This window comes from Brienomyrus brachyistius, chromosome 3 (assembly GCF_023856365.1).
Source record: "Brienomyrus brachyistius isolate T26 chromosome 3, BBRACH_0.4, whole genome shotgun sequence".
Classification (NCBI taxonomy): Eukaryota; Metazoa; Chordata; class Actinopteri; order Osteoglossiformes; family Mormyridae; genus Brienomyrus; species Brienomyrus brachyistius.
In genome coordinates, this window is record NC_064535.1 from 6,327,353 (window position 1) to 6,352,065 (window position 24,713).

Consider the following 24,713-nt stretch of genomic DNA (forward strand, 5'->3'; position numbering starts at 1 on the left):
GTCATTTTAGTATTCACCTTGTCCAGTAATACACAAATCTGACCATATGTGCTTGTTCTTGACACTGTTCCTGAATCAGTGGCGGCTGGTTTAACCTCACTCGTGCTCAGAGGTGAAACTTTCTGCAGATGCAGGTGCACATGGATGGATCAGACGTGTATTCCTAGGTGCACACTCCTGCTGCCCCCGTAGGCTTCTGCGCGATCAAATCACGAAAGGCACCCGAATTAAATCGTTAACTGTTAAGCAGGGATAAGCTGTACTTTTTAAAGAGTTAATAATTGATGGAAATAACGTCTTACTTAAATGGGATAGCCAGACTGTTGTCGACTTCGCCATTAAAGTGCATGGAGCAAAGGTTATGCTTCTGGAGATCAACAAACAAGCCACTATAAATAAACGTAACAGGCTGACCGATTCGAATCGATATAAGTCGGTTTCTATGCAATTAATAAACCGATCGCCGGCTCTGTCCGACTTCTTGGGACAATTGGAAACTTCAGATAAGGAAGTTGCCTCCACCATTATTACCCTAACCAACCGGTTTCATACATAGGGTACAGCGTGGAGAACAAAAACTTCCTGTATTTAGCTCAGTACACACCTTGAAGAGGCATGGCAAGAATGGCTGATCTTGCTCGTAACGGGAGCCTAACATTTCAAGCAAGCCAGGACCACTCGAAAAGTACCATTTCGAAAAATGGATTCCACAGGAGCTGTCAGGTAATCTCATTCAATGTATTTGGGAGTAAAAACAAATCTGTTAGGAAGATCTGGTGATAAGGAACTAATTGCCTATCATTTTACATGCACGAGGATATTACGTTTGTGCAACTGCACGACAGGGTGACTATTACGGAGTTAATGTGCGATTAAAATGTAAAGACGCGAGCTGGAGACACATTATCCGCAGCGAAAATAATTAAATGTGCGGTATAATTAACTTAGTACGCGCGATTATTTAGTCGGGAGGGTTAATCTGACTGTAGGCAGGGCTCTGCATTTAGGCATCTTGCTAAGCCGAAAGTAACCCAGGGCGCCGGCTACCTCTGAGCGATACGCTGGAAGTCGCTGCGCCTCTGCCGGGGATCTTATCATCAAAGTGCTAGCCAAATGTTCAGATTGTATGGCAGCTATGAGGAAAATGCTACCTGTTAACCCAACAAAAGGCGCGCCTCAGCAAAAAGAAAACACACACACACACATCCTTGTTCCCATTTATCAACGTTACTGCCAGTCCAAAAGCGAAATTATCAGTTTGGTCTGCTCTTGTCTATATACTAAACTATGCAGTTTTATTCTACGTATATACTGTAAAGAATTGCAGGTTGACGTGAAGTGTGACGCAAAGTGGCCAAATACATTGGAGTTACTCATCTCCGGCTTATTAAACCGGGAAGAGGAAATTCGTTTTTGGTGAATCACACGTGAGCAGCCAGTGTCATGGTAGCGGAGGGCTTTTAATAATGTAAATGATAATAATATATGTGGTAAATCTGTGCAGTGACTCTGACAGAGTAGGATTGCGTGGCGGCACAGAAATCGAATTAAATTCGCCATTAAAATTTAAGCTATCCGAGGAATTTAGTCCGAAGTTTTATTTTTTATTTTATTTTCCGAGCAAACCGTTTATCAGCACTTAATGATATTTTAGTGACAAACAGAATTTTGCACATTTAGTAGGCATAAAGAGCCGTGCAGATGTTGCAGGTTTTTTTTGACAGCAGCAATGGACGAATAGAAATCATAGATAAAAACAAACAGATTTGCAGTAGATCACGCGTATGAATATGGTGTGACATGTTCTGCCAGTCGATACCTGTTCTACAGGAATTTGAGTCTCATTCTTACACTTAGGATTCCACCCCCATTATTACACAGAAACAGCTGTACCGTGGCTTGTTAGTAATATGGGATAAACATCCTGTGCTGCTGAAATCACCTGTTAACTGTCACCTATCAGTTCCTCGGGAAGCGGAGTATCCTGGTTCAGGAATGAACCCCTCATCACGGAGAGGGTGTTTCAGCGATGAATGCTGTGCAAGTGAAACTTAACCAGCTGTGAACTGAAACGACATGCCAATTGACTATCCTTAAATATGATTTTTGAGCCCCTTTGCACATGAATCTAGGACGGTACCATTCCCACATCCTGCCGCCTGTCTTTCTGTGGGTCTGTGGCTCTGATTACTAGGTCACCAGTTCATTGACATGCACTGTGGTCACCTTTGGGCCCTTAAGCGCAGGCAGCCATAACTTTGTTAATTGCCCGACAGACACTGTCAGATCTTCACTTGTACATCAGTTTGGACAAAGGTTTTTGAGAAATAAATGTAAACTGCAGAGGAGCTGGCAAGAACGTGTGCTAGTACCACTCTACGTGTCATGATCAGTGCTCCTGGTTAAATGAAATAGTAGTTTACTTATTAATGTGTTTATTTACTTTAGGAGAATGGAGTATCAAATGGAGTCCACCACAGATCGAGGGTCACGGAGGGCTTTGAACAGCCCCCAATGTACGTCGCTGTCTTCACATACCTGGGTTTCGGAATCGTGACCCTCTTCGGCTATCTTCGGGACTTCATGAGAGCAGTCGGCCTCGAAAAATGTCACCTTGCCCAAGAAAGGGAAGAGCAGAAGGTCAGCTGGATAAGTCGGCCCACTGGGCAGCCCATCTCCCTGGCGGATTTCGCGAAGTAAAACCATCTTTGTCAGTTATGTTGTGGGGGGGGGGGGAGCAATCACTTCAGGTATTCAAATGGTTGTTTCTCAGAGACACTGGTTCGATCTTCCTTAGTGCTTGAGATGAAAGCCGTTTGAGGAAAAAAAAAACCCTGAAAATCCAGGGTAAACAGGGTGCAGACATAATTAATACCCAGTGGATTTCAGATTGTTGTGCTGGGCTGACTGACTCGTTTCTCCTGATCCTTCACTGCAAACACTTCTTTGAAACTGTCTCTTCGGGTTACATTCAAGGTGGGGGGCTTATGCTGGAAACAGAATAGACTAGCAACTAATTGTAATGCAAAAAAGATACAGATTAAAGGGAAATTAGATCTACTTTAAATAGAATTGGGGGAAAAAAATCTCTTTTGGAACTTGCCCTTGTGGAACAATGCAAAACACAGCACCCTTTCGCTGTACTCCATTACCCAGGCTGTCAAACTGTTTAGGTTCTTAGTTTTTCTTCGATATCTTGTACCTGAGGTCAGACTGGCGCGTTTATCAGAGTGCAATCGTCCTGCAAACAATCCAGACGTAGACCCATAAAATAGTTACAAAATGTGCTTAATGTAAATTGGGAGCAATGGTGCCTTGTTTTCAGTGGCCTTTTTGAAACCAAGTATTTGTGGAAGGAACCGCTCGGTGTATCACAAAAATATTTTTGGCAAATTGACTCTGTCTGATTGTGTGTACGTGCTACAGCATACCATGCGTTATTGGGCCTATTAAGTAGTATGTTAACAGATTTTTATGATAATTAAAAGGCATTTATTATTGATCTGTGTACAGGACTTTGTTCCTCTTTATCAAGACTTTGAAAACTTCTACACACGGAACCTGTACATGAGGGTTCGGGACAACTGGAACCGTCCCATATGCAGCCTGCCGGGCCCAGAATTCGATCTGATGGAGCGGGTCACGGATGACTATAACTGGACCTTCAGGTACCATTTTAGGTCCAAATCCACACATCGTTTATAGAGCAGACTGTATTTCCCCGTGGGGCATTTGGAATTTGGAAATGCTGCGATGTAACTCGCTAAATTTGCATACTTTGCAGGCTTACCGGCAAAACGATACATGGTGTCATCAACATGGGTTCGTACAACTACTTGGGCTTTGCAGAGAACAACGCCGACTTCCTGAAAACGGTGGCAGAGACCACAATGGATTATGGGCTTGGGGTCTGCAGTACCCGCCAGGAAATGGGTGAGTGCCCAGCTGTCCTGATCGGTGTGTCTTTTTCCCATCCAAAGTACTATAGGAGTATTTGAAAGCTCAAATTGGCATCTTAAGTTAGCAGAGTGTCATTGGCTCCGCCACCCCAGGCCTTCGCTAAGCTAAATCTGACCCTTTCGATCTAACATGCCTGTTCCAGAAATCGTACCATGCCAAGTTCCATGCCTCGGTGCAAATGCTTTATAATATCTGGATTTTTTTCAGAAAGAAATAGTACATCCTCACTTTTTTATCGTATTTCCTACCATTTGTAATAAGATGGGAAAATATGGTCAGTAATGTCTTCGCGCACTGCAAACACCTGTACGTTATGTAGCTTAAACTCCTCAGCTGGATTCCCGAAGAGTGGGCTGCACAGGTAAAGAGCAGTCTGACGATGAGAGATTGCAAAAAAAAAAAGAAAATGCAGAAGAATGTGAGAATTTGCTGTTCTGGGAAGTAGACCACCAGCCTTTTACCTTTCATACACCTTTCACCACACTAATCACCCCTGAGTATCCAGTAGTATCCTAGCCAGTAATCCCTTGCAGACAATATCACGAGACAACCTTACAGATGGTTTGCATGGAGCCGGTGTTGAGTACAGAGCGTCATCTCTCTTCAGAGACTATGCTGATGGGAAAGTTAAGCAAGGGCTGGAAACCAGCTATTAATGGCCCAGAGCCTTTTGATATAAGACTCTGTCTCTGCCTGCTTAAAAACATACATCACAATTTCATGCCTACAAATCAGAGAATCATGTAGGGGGAGGGTTTCTGGAACCCACTTGGGTGGGGGCTGAGTGGCGCTTATTTTCTTCCCAGAAGATGGCATATTAATTCAGACCGGCTCGGATATGTGTCGCTTGCAGAAGCAGGCAGGCCTCGACTCTGCATTTGTTCCCGAATCTTTGTAGCAGTTGCACCCAGCGTCGTTCTAATCGACGCTCTGGAACGTCGTGAGGACAACGCACGGCCCGTTCGGGAATTAGACACGCGGAAAGACGGAAGACGAAAGGAAGATTTAAAGAGGGCAACCCCGTCAGGCAATGCTCAGCGCGTGCTTATCCAAAACTCAAACGGAATTCGTTAATGCGAAATATTGTTTCCGACGGTCATGCTCGGCTCGTTAGAACGTTCGGAGTTGGGACGAGCCCCGGGGATGAGGTTCCTCTTTAGCCTCGAGCTGATATCAGATGCACAAACCAGATTTCTTGCCTTGTGGTAGGCACAGAGCATGCATGAAATTGCATGAGAGGCGCAGGTGAAGTTCCGGACAGATCGGATACGATTGCACTGTCGTTAGTCACACAAATATGAAAGGACAGAGCTACCTGTTTCATTTATTCGTTTCACTGTTTTTCTATTAATTTATTCTAGACAGCTTTACTTCCCATTTACTATGTGGCTTTTTTCCTGCAGTTCAGCAGGAGGAGAGGAATGACATGCCACAGATCCACCTCTCCTGGGACCTTATTAAGCCACAATTATTTATGGAGCCGGAGCAGGAATTTAAAGGGTGAATTCAGGAACTCCCCGCGGTTCCACGTGCGCCTCGCCTTGCACGCTAGCGTGTGTGCTTTCACCGCCTCGTTATTGTAGTCCGCCTCTGAGAGTTCAGTCAGGCAAGGCCGGAATAAGGGTAGTGACCTTTAACAGATTTGGCTCAGCTTGTCCTGGGTGTGTCTCTGTGTGGAGAGCCTGTTGTGTCAGTCATTCACAGAGATGAAGTCATTATGTAGCAATACCCCCCCTCCCCCTACTATGTAATGATTATCCAACTGAACAAGATAAAGAAGAACATTAATGTTTAACTGACCGGTAAACATATGAAGAATCATGTCCTTTAATGGTCTTCTCGGCCACCAGCTTACACCTAAATAATCGTCTTGACTGAGAATAAGCCAGCGTACTGTTCATCAGATTTGATTTGCCTTTTGTGATTTGAGTTTGGACCGATCGTTCCTCATGAGTTTTTAATTATAGGGAGTTATTCAGCAAACTAAAATGGAGAGAGAAGTCAATCTTTAGCTGGCGTTCGGGGCTGTTTTAAGCTCGTAGCTGGCAGTAAGAGACATGCGTTTTGTGTACACTTGCTGGGGCTTTTGTGCTACCTGGCGCTTACCCGTCGCCTTCCCAGTCCCGCATATAATCGTTCCGCTTCCCTACAGCCACCTTGAATCTCCATTTTTACTTTGACATCTAGCGCAGTAGCTGTGTTGGGTGCATCCTTTAAGGAAGTGAATATCTTCCTTGGATTTAGCTGTCGCTGAGTTTGTTTCCTTCTTTAACACTGTGTTACACTTGCTTCCAGTTTTCAGTTATAGCGGTTTAAAGGACGTTTTCTCTTCTTCCTCTACTTTTTATGAGTTTCTCCTTTTTATGGGTTTCTGCAAACTCGTATTGCACTGTCATCTGGAGAACTGGGGTCAGTTGCAAACTCGTATTGCACTGTCATCTGGAGAACTGGGGTCAGTTGCAGTGGTTTTGGTTTGCTTTTGGTGAATCGACTGATTTCGGACGAGCACCTTATTCCTAGTGTCCTTATTCTGTGCTGAAAATTTCAATGTGACCAAGGTTACTCCAAACTTTACGAATATTATGTCTTTTCATTTGGTTTCATATTAGCTGGAGCAAGTAGACCTGCACTGATCTGTGTGTTTACTTACCATCACTTTTGGTTTTAGACAGAAAGTAAAAAAAAAAAAAAAACGGATCAGATTAAACTGTCTCTGGTTCAGGAAATAACGAAATGTTGATTCATACTAGTCAATTAGCCACGTCTCCCCCTGGGGGGAGTTCTAGGGGTGGGGTACCTGTCAAAAGTAATCCCAACTGTAAAGATGAAAATGTTGCTTATTCACGTGAATGGAGCTACACTTAGTGGGCTAATACGGGGGATATCTGTTTGCGCAGTGGGAGAGAGAAAGAACGATTGCTGAACGACTTCAATTAGGGAAATAAATAATTCAGTGCAGCATTTAAGTAAAATGAAGCTGTGGTGACTGCAGTGATACTCACTGCTGCTGATGTTGAATCGCGTCATGGTGACGGTTTGTGAACGCAGTGTTCCATTATCGTCTGGGGCATGCGCGTACCGTACTGGTGCACTGGCTGGAAAGTAATAATCGGTACTGGGCAATTCTTAACTTTAACTGGGAGGAGGAATGTCGCGCGTCGTGTTTTTAAACCCCATAGATTGCAGCCAAAAGTGCAGTTGAAGCGTGAAGCTGTGGAACATGCGTGAGAATGCCTTGAAGCCCCACCCCCACCGCAACATTGGCCAATGACGGCCGCTCTTCTTCCTAACCCCCCCCCCCCCCCCAAAAAAAAAACCAAAAAACTAAGTACTGAACTTTCATCTTTAAAGCTTATATTCAGTGTGGGTTAACCCTTTGGGTGACATGGACGGCCCCCCAGAGTGCTTCCTTCAGAGGGGGTGCAGCTTGTCTCCGATGGTTTGCACTACATTGGGGGGACACCAGTGGCGTATCTTGAAGGGGGTGGGGGGCACCATTGCATCAGGTTTAACTGGCACTGCTTATAACTCATCTGCAATCATGAACTCTATCGCTACTTTATTAAGTGCTTCTGTGTAGAACCAGGTAGAGCTCCCTTCAGTCTTCAGAACCGCCTTAAGGGTTGCTGAGTTGTGCCAACCTTTGTGAGTCTGGCCATTCTCCTCTGACCTGTTTCATTAACAACGTGTTTTTGGCCGCAGAAATGCCACTGACTGTGTCTCTCTCACTCATTACACGTATGAAGTAAACGGTACACAACCCCGTAGTGCGTGAAAATCCCACGAGGGCGGCTGTTTCTGAGACGCTCGAACCACCAAGTCTGGTCCTAGCGTTTAAAATCACGTTCAGTACGTAGCCGTAAAGTAAGTGGACAAGTGAAGTCGCTAACTTAATGTTGATAGCTGGATAACTAGCCAACTATCATGATTAAGTGCGAATATAAAGCGAGATTACTTTGTATATCATATCTGCGTCGCCGAGAACGATCCACGTAATTACAGAATAAGCTGTAAGCATGTGTATTAATTTAAAACATTACACCGTTCATTGGCGGCTGTGTAAAGGTTTCAGTATGTGGTACCAAGAATGTCTTGTGTTGTTTTAGGTTTATTTTGTAAAGTAGTTTCTGAGAACACTCCTGAAATAATGGATTTTTGGAGATATGTGGTTTTAATTGAACAGTAACAATACATGAGGCTCCTTTGGGTAGTAATTCAGCCTCTTTGCCCAAAGGCTCAACAGGACCCGTCCCTGGATTCATCACACAGGGATTTCCACCCTGTACTAATCCAGTAGTTTTTTTTAGCTAGTACATGTGATCGGCTCTGCTTCCCACCACTGCAGGTAACCTGGACATCCACCAGGAACTAGAGAAGCTCGTGGCCATGTTCCTCGGGACCGAGTCCGCAGTGATCTTCGGAATGGGTTTTGCCACCAACTCCATGAACATCCCAGCATTAGTGAGCAAGGTGAGATTTTTTTTTTTTTTTTTTTAAGTAATTTCTAGGTTTTTCTCCTTACACCTGTGCTTTGATACTTACAGCTGTGGAAAAAAATTAAGAGTCCACAGCAAACTCCACTCATCTCTCAGTTTATGGGTATTTGTCTGTCTGTGTAAAATATACTTTTTTTTTGCAAACTCCTACTTGACTCTTCTGCTTCTCATTAATGAAGGACGTCTTCCTTGCTTTTCGGGTCTTCAGTCCTGCTTCTGGGAGCCTGTTATGAATTATCCTAGCAGTGCACTTCATGTTTCCTCTTCGTTTTGAAGCTCACTTGAGGTCATCCTCCGATTTACGAGGCACTACCGGATAAGCTGATGGTCTTGTCTCCTGTCATTCTTTTTCTGACATCGATCGCTGAAGATGGATCGCATGCGTTTTGCTCTATTTTTCCAAAAACGTAGAATTCTTACGGAGCATCGTGGCATCAGTAGTAATTAAGCGTATGTACTTTACATTAAAATATTCATTTTGTTCGAAGAATGGGGAGCAGGACTGCTGGTGACCGATGTTTACCCCCTGCTCTGTTCCCGAACTGTGCACTGTTGACTTTACCTATCACACTTACAGCATCTGTTATGGGAGGTAATGGGACTAGACTGAGCATATGGGGGGGTGGGGGGGCAGCCAGTGGCCTGAGGATAAATCCTAAGCTATAGGGGGTGCAGCTAATGAAGGGTCACCTCGCTGCAGACTGGTGTCTCATCTCCCGACAAAGGGCACGCTGCACATCAGGGGTCTGCATGTTGAACTCCCCCTAGGCTGGACTCGTCCATTGAGTATGGGTGCAGCCTGTCACATAAAATGCACTGTGACACCAGTAGGAACCAGAGGCTCCAGTACAGCCCCTTGCTGGTGGGGATATGGTCCGAGCCCCCAGAGTTCTGAGTTCTGACCCTCACAGTGAGCTGTAAACACGAACGGCAGCTGCAGGTAGGCGCGGAGCGACCCCTCTGGTCGTGACCGCATGGAGTCTCTGACACTGCTGTTCCACGCCTCTGTCGTTCTAGGGCTGTCTGATCCTGAGTGACGAGCTGAACCACACTTCCCTCATACTGGGGTCCAGGCTGTCGGGAGCCACAATCCGTGTTTTCAAGCACAACAGTGAGTAGGCCGCTGCACAGGGTGTGTGTATATTGGGCCATTCTAGCATTTGTTTTAAGGTGGTGGGCATAATTAATACAAAAGGGCCAACCTGATCGTTATCCAATGATAAGTTTTGAATCGGTGAGTGACGGGGAGGCAGCACCCCAGGAGCCAATCAGCACTCAGCTGGGACTAGTACCCATGTGACCCCGCCCCTGAACACACCCCTGGTTTATGTGTCAGCTTTGTTTTCTTTCTGGGAGGTAATATCTGAACAAATATACATCCATCGTCCAAATACTCATCCGGCTGCCCCTGCAACAATATTGACCGTAGCACATTACAGCGTTTCACATGCCGGTAATGACCCACGGAGCTATGAGGGTCTGGGGATGGTGTTTGCTAGCGAGAGCTTGATGGCCAGGTCATCCATCTGACCTGATTGGGCTCCTGTCGGAATGGCTGCATGCTGGACCAGACTAGCCTTATCTGGGGTCCTAAATATCCCAGTTCGCTAATGCCTTCTGCCAGCCCAAGCTACATGGACCACTTTGCAGTCTCCCCACCAGCAAGGTGAAAGGTGAAGGGCAGGTGTCGTGCCATTTGGAGGACAGGCATGGGCAGCAAGGACCCAGCTGGATTAGACCTTGGCAGTGGGTGTTTGCTGACTAGCTTTGGAAACATGGAACATTACATCTCTGGCTGGGATGGGGCCTGAACTAGTGTTAGTAAGGTGTCAGCTAGATATGGTCGGACTTTCCCCAACGTTTAGTGTAGGGATGTGCTCTACTCTGGAATTCCAGGTGACGTGTGGGGATAGTGAAGGCTGAGGGCTATGCAAGTTTGGCATACCCATCCATCTTAGAGAAAGTCTGTGAGCCTCTGTTGTCCTACTGGAATTCAATTTTCACATGAAAAATGATGGACAGACTTTGAGGTGTGTGATTGGAGAGAACGGCCTCCCACATCTAAACCCGAGAGACGAACTGCTATTGGGCTTCTGTGTAAGCCATGGAAATTCCTTAACAAAGACCGTGTTTGAAGAGAGATGTTCATAAGTGGACATTGTACCAAAACCCTAAAAGTCAATGATTGACATTGTAGTTACCTGACTTGAGGCTAGTAGGCCAGAATAGCTACAGCTAAGGCAGCTGCAGAGCAGGATTATGGGAGTGTGAAAAGGTCACGTAGAACGACTTTTGGGTACCCCAAAGATGTTTTGACTAATCGTTTGTTGCCTCAGGAGGGGGAAGCAGGACGTGGCTCTGGCTGTTTTCACCTGGGGGTGGAGAAGTTCTAAACAGACAATTTCCTGCTGCATTCACAGATGGGGGTCAGTCAGAAATTACCCGGATATCGTACTAGGGAGCAAACAGGGGAAAGTCCGTTTCATGTCCTGCACGACTTGGACATTTGCGTTCAGACATACAAGCCCCTACGGCTAATGTCTAGAAAAGAGCAGGGTGGCAGTGCATATTTAAAACGGGCACTGGAGAAGGCATATGACTGCATTTCCCAGCATATACTGTGGGAGGCGCTGCAGGGTTATCGCATGTTATTTGGATCCCGGATGAATGCAGTTAGAGTTTATAGTGCATATTGGACAACAGTGCTGGACTCACTCTTCAGGACAGGATGAGGAGCTCTGAGACCTGAAGGACCCTCAAGAGGAGTCAGCTGAGGAGGTTCGGGCATTTTATGAAGGTGATGCTTGGATGCCTCCTGAGCACACTGTTCTGGGCGCGCCCCACTGGGCAGGCACCCCAGGGAAGACCCAGGACTTGCTGAAAGGGTTGTGTCTTCTCGCCAGATTTGGAACACCTAGGGATGCCCCAGAATGAGTAAACATCTATGCCCATGGAGGCCTGCTCTGACCTGCTTGGCATAGGCATAGCGCCTCCATGTCATGCGGGGTGTCCGGAGCATGCCTCAGGCAGAAAGGAACGCAGGGGCAGGGTACACCGTGCACAACACAGGAACAACATACAAACTCCACAGAAGTGGGGTCCAAACCCAGAGGTTTGAGATGACAGAGGTGCAAGTCGAACTGACACATCACCCTCAAATATGGGTGATATTCCAAAAATATCTCCTCAGTACATTTTAACATCTTTGTGGGCTGGTTATTTTTTGCTGGTTATTTTTTAGATTTCCTCTTCGGCTGAGGCTAGACACTGTTAAAAGTGTTACCAAGTGGGAAGTCGCACCATAAAGGGGATTTGTTAGTGTATCGGGGCAGGGGTGTGCCGGTCCAGGTTTGCCTGCACAGCGTAAAATCGCCGATAGTCTAAAACAAAATAACCCTCAACGTGCCAGCTGACCCGCCTGCCAGGGCTTAAGTTTAACACTGTCAGTCCATCACTCGAACACAACATCCAGATAAGAGGGAAGCCGTCCAGACTGAGCCCGCTGCCTGATTTAATGATGGATATGATATGATTTGGGTTTAATTACAGCGCAATTGAGGCCCATCTGATTAAAGTTTGCCCGTGTCACAATCTTAGAGCAGCTGCAGTGCCCGAGATGATAAACACGTCACCAAAGACAGAGAGGAGAGATGGTGCCGGGGGGGGGGGCAGCAGCATTTCATGGCCCCCGATATAGTGCTGCAAAAGGAAGACAAATTAAGGCCGCTCCCCACTAATTTGACAAACAAGTGCAGTCGAGGAGGCTTTCAGCTAGTCCTGCAAACCCTGCAGGACATGAACTAGGCCACACAGAGTGTAGTGACAGTGAACAGTCGATCATTCGAGGGACTGGCTTGGTTTGCAGTACTCGTCTTATACTGATGCCACCTGAAGCACCGTGCTCGAGGATCCAGTGGCCCAACCCGCCCCAAATTCACTGACAGCTTTCTTCTCTACGCTGGGGCGACACCCTCACCCTGAGCAGGGCATGAACAAATCCATCCAACAATGTCCCTGTCAATAAGACGCAACGGCACAGCACTAGAAAGTGCCCCACCTCAGGAGCCTTGCTGAAATAGCTCAGATACTGGGTGCTGCTATCTTCCCTAGTTGCAGTTTGTTCGTAAGCTGGTTCCTCTTGTTTGTGTAGTTTCAGTTTCAGGTTCTTCACCAGCAGTTGGGGGTTGGAGGGGGAACTGGTTTAAGAAATGATTCTTCTGCTTGACATCTTTCACTGCGCCCCCTCCCCACCTAGCCCAACATTCTGAACACATCTGCGCCAGAAAGCCTTTTACATCCTTAACTGGCTCCATACTGCAGTAGATCCTGTCTGTTGTCACCTGTAAATGAAAAGGAATCACCTCTTATTCCCAGACTCCCTGTCAGTTTTAATGCAGATCTGTCCTGCCTGAGAAGGTTGTTATTGTGCAAACATATGCACTTACTCCACCAAATGCTGTCCTGGCCATTCACGCTGCTCCATGCTCCAGCATTTCCCCTCTGGGACTGGAGATGAGACATTTCAGGCTCTGGTCCGGCTCCTCGAGCCCCGCGGTATCTTCTCACCTCAGATAAGCACTAAGCTCCGGCTTAAAATGTTCTCGGTCCCAGCTTTCTCCCAGTGTTGGCCTTTTTTAAAAAAATTTTTTTGCAAGATGAATGCAGAGCAGGAGCCGAAGTGGACAAATATTATCATCTGCACGGTTTGTTGTGTATTCCGTATTTGTTGTTAATCCTGGGATAACGTAGCTCGACGATTTAAGGCAGATTCTGAAAGTTTTCGTGCTTTTTTTGTATGTATGTATTTAGCTATCCTTCTGCAGGCTCCCTTGGGTTCACTCATTTAGCAGATGCCTTTAAAAAAACCCTGTGGGGAATGACGAGTCGAGGGCACGTGAATGTGCATTGCAGTTCCCCTTCCCTTGTCTCGGTCCCTGTTCGTTTGTTCAGCATTACGGTCCAGACTCCACACAGCGTCCCACGCGAGCCGTTATGGAGAACGGCATACAAGGAAGACAGGCTTCCTTATCTCTCAGGCCCTTATGAAACCAGGTGCCTGGCACAATCACATGATAGTGTCACTGAAGTTCTGCTGAAAATGAAAATGTGCGTCTCCATGTCGTTGTCCCACCCCCCCCAAATTTGACAGTAGGTCATAATTTGTGCAAATAACCATTCAAAATTTCTGCTGTCGAATTTCTTCCTGGTCGAGCTGGTACAGGACTAATTTTGGATCAGGTTCGCTCACTTCTGCAAAGTACTTAAACCAAGCTACTAAGTTTATAACTGTGAGTGTCGGTTGCTTTGGAACTAGCTAATACGTCATTTCTTCCAGCATGGTGTTGGAACAGAAAATAGTTGTTCAACAGCACCACCTGCAGACGTATTGTGTAACAGCAATAAAATTTCTAGTCCCTTGTTCCTGGTAGCAACAATTGATGTTATATGAAGGGTTTGAATGAGCATGCAGATTCATGGCTTAAGGTTGTTTGGATCCCTTTAGTTTGCAGCATATTTTGAGAGAGTTTTTTTTTCTCCCTCCTACCCTTTTTTCGTGTTGGAACACGCTTGCAAATCTTGATCGCTCAGATCTATAGATGTATCACCGGATTCCGCTGGGTGCCAAACTCCATGTGAGCGTACGGTTGCTGTTTACCGATCCTGGTTCTGACGAGGGTGGGGGAGCGAAAGTGCCGTCACCACTGGTGCTGTTTACCCCTGTTATTTCAGCGTCAACCTCGACCGCATAGGGCTGCAGCAAACGCTTGGGAAACCGCGCTGGGATCTTCTGCTGGGATCTTCTGCTTGGATCTTCTGCTTGGAAGTCCTCCTGCCTTTAAAGGCACTTGAGCTGACCTCCTCTCCCTGCATGTGTGCGTCCTTGTGTCAGACATGCAGAGTCTGGAGAAGATGCTGAAGGAGGCTATTACCAATGGACAGTCACGCACCCACCGGCCCTGGAAGAAGATCCTCATCGTAGTGGAAGGAGTCTACAGGTACAGCTAAGATCCCCCCTCCCCCGTGACTAATGCCAACATGGTCTCCCAGCCCTACTCCTCGGCCCACGCTAGGAGTTTATGCTGTTTTATATGCAAATACACACACACACACACACACACATATACAAACATACATATGCATGCATACCTACATACATAATATATATTATGTGGTGTGTGTGTGTGTGTGTGTGTGTGTGTGTAGATCATGTAAATATTATATTGTGGGGACCATTTTTTCTGTTCCCAAAAGGGGAAAAAATCTGTGACTGCAATCAAAAAACTAAAAATGCCAAAGGTCTTGTATTTTGATTGGTCACTTATATAAAGCAGAAGTCTCTCTGCTGTCTTGTCTATATGGATATTCTCTGGATATATGCGCATCTAAGATTGCATTCCCTAGTATTGTTTCCAAAACATTCTCTGGAGAGAGCAGGTGCTCCACCTTGTGGCATTTTACTTCCACGCGTTTCCCCAGAGAAACGGGCTAAAATGGCCCAGAATTGTACACATGAACTCATCTCACTCCTACTCAGCTCCTCTGCGGCAGACTATAATGGAGTTGGGTTTTTAAGCAAAAGCTGCACACAGTACTTCCTTATTAGTTTCACAGAGTGACGAGTTCTCTCTCTGCATTTCAGTTACCCGCAAATTCTGTTCCTTTAAAGCGTCGTTTAGAAGCTGTGCCCTTTGCAAATCCAGGCCTGTGTTATCTGGATCAAGGAGATCACCACAAGCTGGCAGGGTCGCTTGGGGAGGTCTGTCTGGGGGCTTGATGTCGAAAATTGTGTTCCATGCAACTATTGCCGGTACATCAAAAGGGCTTGATAACGGGGGAAGGCTTTGAGGATGAGAGATTGGTTTGTCTCCTTTGAAGTCCAAATTACTGACAGAGAGAGTCTTACTTGTGTCATTCTGCCTGCTACAGGATCAGGTCTAGCAGGTCTGTCTCTGGAAACCTAAGCGGCAATCAGCACGGGCTTCCTGCTCCTGCTTCTCGGCGGCCTACAGTAACAAAGGCCCAGGGAGGATGGGAGCGTGTGTTGGGCCTTTGAAGATCAGGGAAATAAAAGCTGATGTAGATGTAGATGAAACCTCAGCTCTGAGGTCTGATGGAAGTGTGCGTATTTTCATCCCATCCCCCCCCCCCCCCCCCCCCCCCCGCCACAAATATCCACCCCCCACACATCCATCCCACCTCCCTCAGCATGGAGGGCTCCATCGTACGTCTGGCAGACATCGTGGCCCTGAAGAAGAAGTACAAGGCCTACCTGTACCTGGATGAGGCCCACAGCATCGGAGCTGTGGGTCCTACGGGCCGCGGGGTCACCGAGCTCTTCGGCGTGGACCCATCTGACGTAGATATCATGATGGGCACCTTCACCAAGAGCTTTGGAGCTGCGGGCGGCTACATCGCAGGAAAGAAGGTAGGCCTCCAGCCTGCTATGACAGACTCTATGACAGGTCTATGAGAGTCTCTATGACAGACTCTATGAGAGTCTCTATGACAGACTCTATGACAGCTCTATGAGAGTCTCTATGACAGACTCTATGAGAGTCTCTATGGTCTTTCCCTTACTATTTGACCAAAATCCTATCAATATTTCTTCCCACCAAACTGGTCTTCGCTCTTCATATTTAGGAGTGATGGTCAGGTGTTGACGAAGAGTCCAGTGTTTCCCTGTCTGATCCTCAGGGACCCACAGATTTGCTACAGGGACAAAAACATAGACCAACTGTGAGTCACTGAGGTCCGGATTGGGGAAATTGGACGAGACTGATGACCCACAATGCAAGTGAAGCTGCTGTTGAGGTCTATTACTCTGCCTACCAATCACCCTCATTCCCAGAACTACAAAGCCCATCCTTTCTCCAATCCCCAACAAACCCCTATAGATATCCCACAATGCCGTGCAACACCAGTGGCAATGAATAGGACATAAACATGTTGCCCTAACTGACAGCTGTGGATGGTAAACTGAGAGAGGGGCAAAGGGGTGGAGGAGAAGGGCTTTGAGTTTAGTTATTTGTTGCTTAGATGAATTCCCAGAACCCCTCTTTCCGTTTTTTTGAACAGATTTACGTAGGTCTTCAAAGACATCAGCAGATGTTTTCAGAAACCAGTGAATTGTGGTGATTTCTTTTTTATGCTCACCAAAATAAGTACATTAATTCAATAACTAAGATGTAACGAGGTCAGTAAAACATAATCAAATCATTCAACCTCAACCCTTTGGAAAATAATGGGGGGGGGACTTTAAACTCCCATGTGTGCATTTTATTTAGGCTAATGCACTGTACCCCCCCCTCCCCCCTATTCTCTTCCACCACCACCCCCTCCCCCGCTCTTCATTTCATAGTACATATGAAAATCCCATTCCATGATGAGGGGTTGATTGTACTTTTCCATTTTGGAGGGGGGGTGAGCTGACCATGCTATAGCAGGACACAACAATAGGGTGGGAGTAGCAGGACCTGTTGGCATGATGCCTTCATCTTGGCATGGGGGGGGGGGGCGTGTTTCGGTAGCCCTCTTATCTCTGAAATCGCAGAGATAGAGAGAAAAAAAAGAGCATGGAAAAAGCAAACTCATGCCCCCCCCATAGGAAACCAACTGTGGGCCCTAAGTAGGTGCAGATGCCTGGCCACTTGGGACTTCACCCTTCCCCATGCACATACCCCCCCTACTTCAAAACCCCAGAGCTGTACATCTTGAGCAGATTCAGGGCTCCCAGCTGGCCAGACCAATAGCTGCGGTTCGCAGACAGAGTGTGAGAACAGGCTTGTGAACATGTGTCTGACGTGGCCTTGATGGTGCCCCCCCCCCTCTACCACATGGTTGTGAGACACTGGATTACTGTAGGCCCGACTGCGGACAAATCGCATACGTCACAGTCCAACTCAACCAGCCCAACACCTTCAAATGAAACAACAAATTCAGATTTAACTGTAATTCACTTCAGTTAAAGCTCTGTGCTTCGGTGAAAATTACAGCCCATTTGAAGCTTACTGTAAATGACGGCGTTAAGTCTGTAGCTGGTGAATGGTGTGGAAGATGTTTTCGATTGTGTGTTTGCTGGGCTAAATACTCCCCTCTAGTGGCGGTTATGGACTATTGCGCTTTGCACACCGGTAAAGAAGCCGATCTGGAGGCAAAGGCAGGTGGAGGCTGCAGATTTCATTGTCTTCTTTTGTTTTTTCTTCATCTTTCCATGTCGCTCTTCACAGGAGCTAGTGGACTACCTACGGACATACTCCCACAGCGCGGTCTATGCCTCCGCCATGTCCCCGCCCGTGGCCAGGCAGATCATCAGGGCGATGAAGTGGCATTATGGGACAGGACGGCACCACAGTGGGTGAGCAAGCCACAGCTGAGCCCCACCTTCCCCCCCCCCAACCATAACATGCCTCGTCCTACATAAATCCTTCAAAAGCATGCTGACAATTAGCAGCTGATCGTCTGCGAAGCAGCTCCATGCATGACTGGCGGCAAGTACGACCTGCAGCTATGCGGTCAATCGGTTTTGCATGCTGCAGAGGAGGCCTATGACCCATGTGACCCCCCCCCCCCCAGCACAGTAACTCACGGCTTAGCGTGTTCTTAACACCGCGCACCGGGACTGTGTCCTCCACCCAGGGTGTCAGAAAGCCATTGTGGCTTAACCGCATTCTACATCAGCGGAAAAACTCCAGTCTGAACACTAGTGGAAATTACTTTCAGTCACATCATACATGAATCATGTAGCATTTTATTCAATTTGGTATGTGGGAACCAGGGGGTCACGCAACATAAATCTCAGCACAGGGGACGTATTATTCTGACCATGCTCTGCATATCTGAGAAGATTACCAAGATTACTGTTTGTTTATTTTCAGTCCAGATGTTTAAGGATTTTGGAGGCAACAGCGATAAGCGCTTGCATGATGTACAAAATCGATGCTGAAAAATGCAGCTGGCCCACAACGAGTGGGATTAACGTAAAGCCGGTTAATACACTTTGGGGCAACCGCAAACTGCTGGGTATTAAAACCCAATAGATATGAAAACTCTGTCACAAGCTGGGCTGTATACAGGGGCGGGATCACAAGGACACTGGCGCCAGCTGAAAGCTGATTGGCCCCGGAGTGCCCCCTCCCCTGTCACTCACTGATTCAAAACATATCATTGGCTAATAATAAGGCTGAACCCCATATATAAATTATGGCTCCTGTTTTGCCCTCCACCTTAAAAGAATTCCTAAAATTGCCCCTGGTCAGGGAGATAGGCGTGACCTGAGAATTAGTGGTCCCTCTTGGAGAAACTGTTGGGGAGTTTTTGGAAGGTCTTAGTGGAGTCCAGTTCTCTCCAATGTCCCATAACCCCCACTGTGGTGGGCAGGTCCATAATCCCATTTTATAAACCCAACCCCTCCCCCCCATCCCCCCCCCATCCTGTGTACACAGGCAGGGTCAGAGGTGATGGTCAGAGATTCAGGCAGAGTGACTTTGGTAAGCGGAGAGGGGCCAGGCGGTGGAGTTTGTTGTTCAGCTAGCAGGAGGTGGAGCGTGTCTGAAACAGCAGGAAAATCCAGGAACTGACTGGTGTCTGCAGCCCTCCCCCATCCCTTACCCCATGAAAAATAATTTAACAGCCTGGCAGTGGAACAATGCAGATGTAAAATAAATCCAAACACACTCGACGTCATGTGATTTAAACTCCACCTTTTTCTGTAGTTGTTGATCGGTAGTTTTTTTAAATAACTTTCCTGCTTTGTTTTGACTTTACAGAAACTGACTGAGCGCCCAGGGCTGTTGTCTCCCTCCATAATGTGATAGGTGTGTCTTTCTTTGGTGCTGCGTTTAGGGCCTTTGCGTGTTGAAATAGCTGTCAGCGTGTTCCCAGGTAATCAGAGGGAAAAACTGCCCGGTATCCAAGGGCCGCCGGTGCTGGGGGGCGGTGCTGGCCGCCCGCCATCCTGGCATCATCTCGCACCGCGATCCAGCCCCACCCCACTTTCCGTTAGCCGGCGTCTGCCGGATCCCTCTGAGATCCAGACAAAGCTCTGGGGCTCCGGTCGGGAAAAGCATGAAGCCGAGTTTGGTAACGGACCCGTACATGATAATGAGGCCACCTTACAAACCCATTAGCTGTGCCTTTACTTCTCCTGGGAAACAGTCTGAGACGTGGGAGGTGAGGTAATTCCCCCCCCCCCCAGTTTGTTACCCATTAAAGCCCTGAACCCCAAGGGCAGCTCTCACCCCTGCACCTGCCTGCCTGCAGTAGGGGGGGCTGGAGACAGGTGGACTTCCCCAGCTTTCCCTGGAACACTGGAGCACTGCCAAGTCCTGGCCCCATGTCTCCGGTTATGGGACCCCCCCCCCCCCACCCGGCCATGGAACCATAAGTGGACCTGCTGGGTGTCATTCTGAGAAGTCAGGTGGAGCACTTCCTCTGCATGTGACACCAAACACTGGCTGTAAACCAGCCCCCTCCCCCTTCACAGATATTTATCTAAAGGGCCTATATGTGAACTGGCTTACATTACAGATTCCTAGACTTTGCCACGAAAATAAAATGCTGTGTCCCGAATCGAACCGTTTCTTAATGCAAACGTTATTGTCAGAGACCCAGAGGGGTGGGGGGTCGTCCCTCATTTTTTCAGATTGAAAGCGGCAATCTTAACCTCTGCTCTGGTCACGGTCCTTCCTGTAAAGCATCAAGCTTTTAAATGCGTTAAAAAAAAAACCAATAGCCTAAGAACGCTGGAGCACATCAGCTCCCCAGATCCGCCACCATCCCTGCCGTCAGGTGAAATGTCCGGTGCAATAAACACATGCAAAGAATCGGGGCATCCGGGGGGTGGCACTTTAATGCTGGATGTCCAGCAGAGCTCAGATGCAGGAGAATTTTAAATAAACCAGACAGCCCCCCCGCCCCCACTAAAAAAAAAAAAATCCCATTTCCCACTCCACAAAAAACGATGTCCAGTTAATTAAGAGATGTTCAAAAATAAAAATAAATGAAAAGACAGTCACATGTGCCCAAATCAAAGGCTTTCTCGTTGATAGACCGCATAGCAGGGGGGGGTTTGGGGGCTGCCGCCCTGACTGGGTGCTGTGGGAGTCCCATGTGTGCACCACGGCCCCCCTGTACTTCAGAGGGGCCCCTGTCATGCCATCCGCGAGCTTTGAACGCCGAAATCCCGCTCTGGTTTGCGTTAATGGACAGATGCCGTTTGAAGCTTCTCGTGACTTGACAGAAGATTTAGGGCCTGCAGGAAGGGAAAAAAACGTGTTTTAATCTCTCATGCGTCACAGCTACTTGCAGAGCATCTCTCATATGCTCCATCCATCTCTGCACCCTCTTTGCGGGGGGGTAAATAAAAAAAAAAAAAAGAAAAACACGCCTTTTTGATGAGCCCGAAAGGGTTTTTGCATCCCTTATATTACGGAAGGGCCTGATGCATTTGCACTCACAGTATGGATTTGCAAGGAAAAGTAGGAGCCACTTTGCAAGGCGACTGATGCTGAAATCGGAGCTGCAAGTCTGGCTCAGGCTGGGGGGGGGCGGCGGCAGCAAAAACTAGGCTCTTATTGTTCTCTTTCCACTTACCTGGACACAGATGATCTGCTCGTCCATTTGCTGGCTGCTCACCGTATCCACGCCGAGTCACAGTTCGCGGTTACAGTGGTGTAGGTGTCGGATTTCGAGTCAAGTTCAAAGTGGTGATTTCGCTAACTACCTATGTGCCTGATGGGTAGCTGCCGAATTTCGTTACTTAGCTACGTGGCTACGTGGAGCACGTGCTTTCTGCACTCCCCCCACTTTCCCACTCACACCCCTGCCTCCCCCCCCCCCCCCCCCCCCCCAGGTATCGAGAGGCTCCGTCAGCTGGGAGAGAACACCAGGTACTTCCGACGCCGGCTGCAGGAGATGGGATTCATCATCTATGGCTCTCGCGACTCCCCTGTGGTGCCGCTGCTGGTCTACATGCCGGGGAAAGTCGGGTAAGAGCCCTGGTTCGCTGGACGGCCTTCGGACATCTGGTGATCGTAGCTAATGGCAGTATCGCTTTGTCGGGGGGGGGGGGGGGGGGGGGGGGGGACTGTCGAGACCTGAGTCCCCACCTACCGACTGGTATTGCGGCAGCACCAGCCTTTCATTAATAACCAGGTGAGGGTCATAGGTATATAAAGGGTCGGGGCCGATGGGGACACTGACCCCCGCTGAAATCTGATTGGTCCCGGAAGTATCCTCTCCCCTGTCACTCAATGATTCAAAACGAACCATTGGCTAACGATAAGCCCCCCTCTGTATGAATCGTGCCCCTACCTTTAAAATCCCTAGAATCGTCCCCCGGTGAGAGCGGAGAGCACAGCTGGCCCGGTCCCGTCGCGCTCTGGGATGCGCCAGCTAACATCCGGTCCGCTCGGCCGGCGCGTGCCTGCTGTCCCCCCCCCCCCCCCCCCCACCCCCACCACCATACGCCCCTGGCCAAACTAAAAATACCACAGAATGTGTGGAAAGTGCTGAGACATGCGTAAAGGAACACTCTGGAGAGCAGGAGAGCGACGTTCACGGAGGCCCGATCGGCTCAGAGCCAGATACACACGTTGCCTGCATCCCCCCCCCCCCCCCAAAGTCAGAAGGTACCCCTTCCATATCTGCAAAGGATAATTATGTATCTTTATCGTTGATTTACTGCATTCGATATACGGTTTAAACAGGGAAACAGAAGCAGGACGATGTAGAAATTTCTCTGTAAGAGGTTCTCTGATTTCCTGTGTTTTTTTCTGCTGTGTTCAGCTCTGTCGCCATGGATGACTGCCTGTTTTCTGGGCTCCCCCCTAAAACAGGGACCCACTTCACTGCAGCCCCCCCATGAAAAGCAGTGATAGTCCTGGATGCCCCCACACATGTCCTATACCAACACCAGACATTCCATTTTCTCCCCTATCCTGTTTTTGTAATCACAAGCACTCTGCAGCCTTCATTTTGTGGTGGTGGGGGGGGCAACCATGGAGCTGGGCTTGACTGAGGGGGGTGCGCAAGTGCAAGGCCCAACTAGGTGGCATGCTTGGATGTGAAGGTCTTGCATATTGTCCGATTGTGGCGTTAAAAACAGTTAAAGAGATTGATGTAAGAGTGGGACTGTTTAATATGGGAGGGGGGCAGTTATTCCTCTTAGTGTCCCGTATCAGAATCCCCCTGTAGCCAGTTGGAACAGTCCATCAGGGAAAAAAAATGGCAGAAGCACCAGGTGGGGATGGCAAGTATCATAGGGTAGGGGTCCCCAGCCTGGTCCATGAGCAGTAGGTAATGGTGGCTTTTTTTTAAACCCCACCATTAAGGATATATTTTCAGTTTTTTACAGCCTTTCATATTTGCATGTTGTCCACGCATTTGAAAGACATATAAATAGTTAAACTTATCGATCCACCAGAACCGGCCGTTGTGTTTTGTTGCACGACGTAAACTGTTTGGGAGTCACCAGCACAGGGGAACCTTTGTGTGGGGGGGGGGGAGTGGGGGGTGGGTGATGATGTAACAAGGGAGGGTATCCTGAGCTGAGGCAGATGCTGTACCTGCAGGGCCTTCTCCCGCGCTATGCTGGAGCGCAAGATCGGCGTGGTGGTGGTTGGCTTCCCAGCTACGCCCATCGCAGAGGCACGTGCACGATTCTGTGTCTCCTCCTCCCACACACGGGAAATGCTGGACAAGGTGAGACCGCCGTTATTCTGCACCTTTATGTGGCTCAGTGGGCTGAGCCTGTGATCAGAGGATCACCAGTACAAGCCCAGGCTCAGCAGAATAGTCACATGTCATGGGCAGCAGGATGAAGTCTCATGATTATCATTTCTTGCTCCCTGGCCTGGTTGCCTGTGTTAGCATGAGCACGGCCCCCCTTACCAGCACAGTGACCATACCTGTCTGCCCCCAAGGTGCTGCACGCTCTGGACGAGCTGGGCGACTACCTAGGCATCAAGTTCTCCCGCCGCAGATACGTCGACGAGCTGGACAGCTGATGGCAAACCAGTGCGGGCACGTCCCCCCCCCCCTGTGAGACCCATGTGACTGCCAGTCAGCCCCACACTCACGGACAGAGGCGGATCACTATCTCCTGTGGCGTTTACGTCCGCGGCCGGATGCCCCAACAAGTCACGAAACAAAAAAAACACCCACCGCCGTCAGTCTCAGTAAGAGACGTGACGGCCATTCACATTCTACACAGCACATTACAGCTATTTCAAATGTTTCTTCTTTAATTCCTGCATTCAGATCTGCTCTTTGGGGGCCAAAGAGAATGGGGGAAATGGCAGACAGCTTTTCGTGTTTGCGAGCAAGATCAAAGCACTGCATGAAAGACCTGTATAAAGCCCAGTGTGCCTCACAGCTGACCTGGATCAAATCAAACGCTTGACCCGTCCGCCAATTGCTGATTACAAAACCCTTGAAGCAGAGATTTTTTTTTAAATTATAATTGTTTTTATTGGAGGGTTTCCTCCCCTCGTGATGAAGACCACTGTCACGTACTTCGTTGTAACTTGAGGTTAAAAAGTGCGTGTGCAGGGGGCATGTGGGAGGGGTGAAACTGCATTTAAATGTGGACAGTCGGCAGATAGGGATCTGGTCAAGGCGGATTACAGAGAATTACGTCTGATCTCGCTTGAGGTGCACGCTAAACAATTTACAGATTTTTACCTGCAGGTCCTGAATTTCAGCCCAGGTTTGGGTTATGCCGCCTCGGGCCATTCCCTGCTGGTTTTGGAGACACTCAGGAAAACAGCACACGATGCCTTACAATCACATTATTCTTCTGCTATGTAAATAAATATTCTATCAACTTATTTCTGCTCCTTTTTTTTATCGTGCAACGGGATTAAAAAAAAAAACTGCTTGGCATGTTTTACTCGTTGGTTAAAAACATCCAATCCTCGATGAATCCTGTGCGATTTGATTTACTTCCTGTCATCTTATTTAGCATCATGACGCCGCTAAGCCTCTGACAGTGGAGCGGTCCTCACTAACCAGCAGAGTAGGTGGCCTAAAGTCCCACCACCATAACTGTGACATCCACTGTTTATGTTTCACCGCAGCACCGAAACACGAGCGAGCCCCCAGCAGCCCCGTAAATAACAGAACAGGCAGCAATTGCCTCTCCGACGCGCAATTAAATCGAAAGCGTCTCGCACAACACGGAGCAGGAGTCGCAGCTTGCTCCCTGGCAATCCCCTCCCTCCGCCGCTCAATCATAAATGCCTGTTACGCCTTTACATG

The 24,713-nt window shown here is 48.0% G+C and overlaps 1 protein-coding gene across 1 annotated transcript; it reads left to right on the forward strand.

The window, feature by feature from the left end:
* Nucleotides 1–217: 217 nt before the first annotated feature.
* On the forward strand, nt 218–24,283 carry sptlc3 (serine palmitoyltransferase, long chain base subunit 3). Its single transcript, XM_049008073.1, is given in 13 exon segments — nt 218–723; nt 2,449–2,640; nt 3,514–3,668; nt 3,785–3,933; nt 8,306–8,430; nt 9,474–9,567; nt 14,347–14,452; nt 15,663–15,882; nt 17,684–17,782; nt 17,784–17,811; nt 21,307–21,442; nt 23,027–23,156; nt 23,378–24,283. Coding segments are annotated over 13 exon segments (1,626 nt in total). The 5' UTR covers nt 218–615; the 3' UTR covers nt 23,462–24,283.
* The last annotated feature ends 430 nt before the right edge of the window (nt 24,284–24,713 follow it).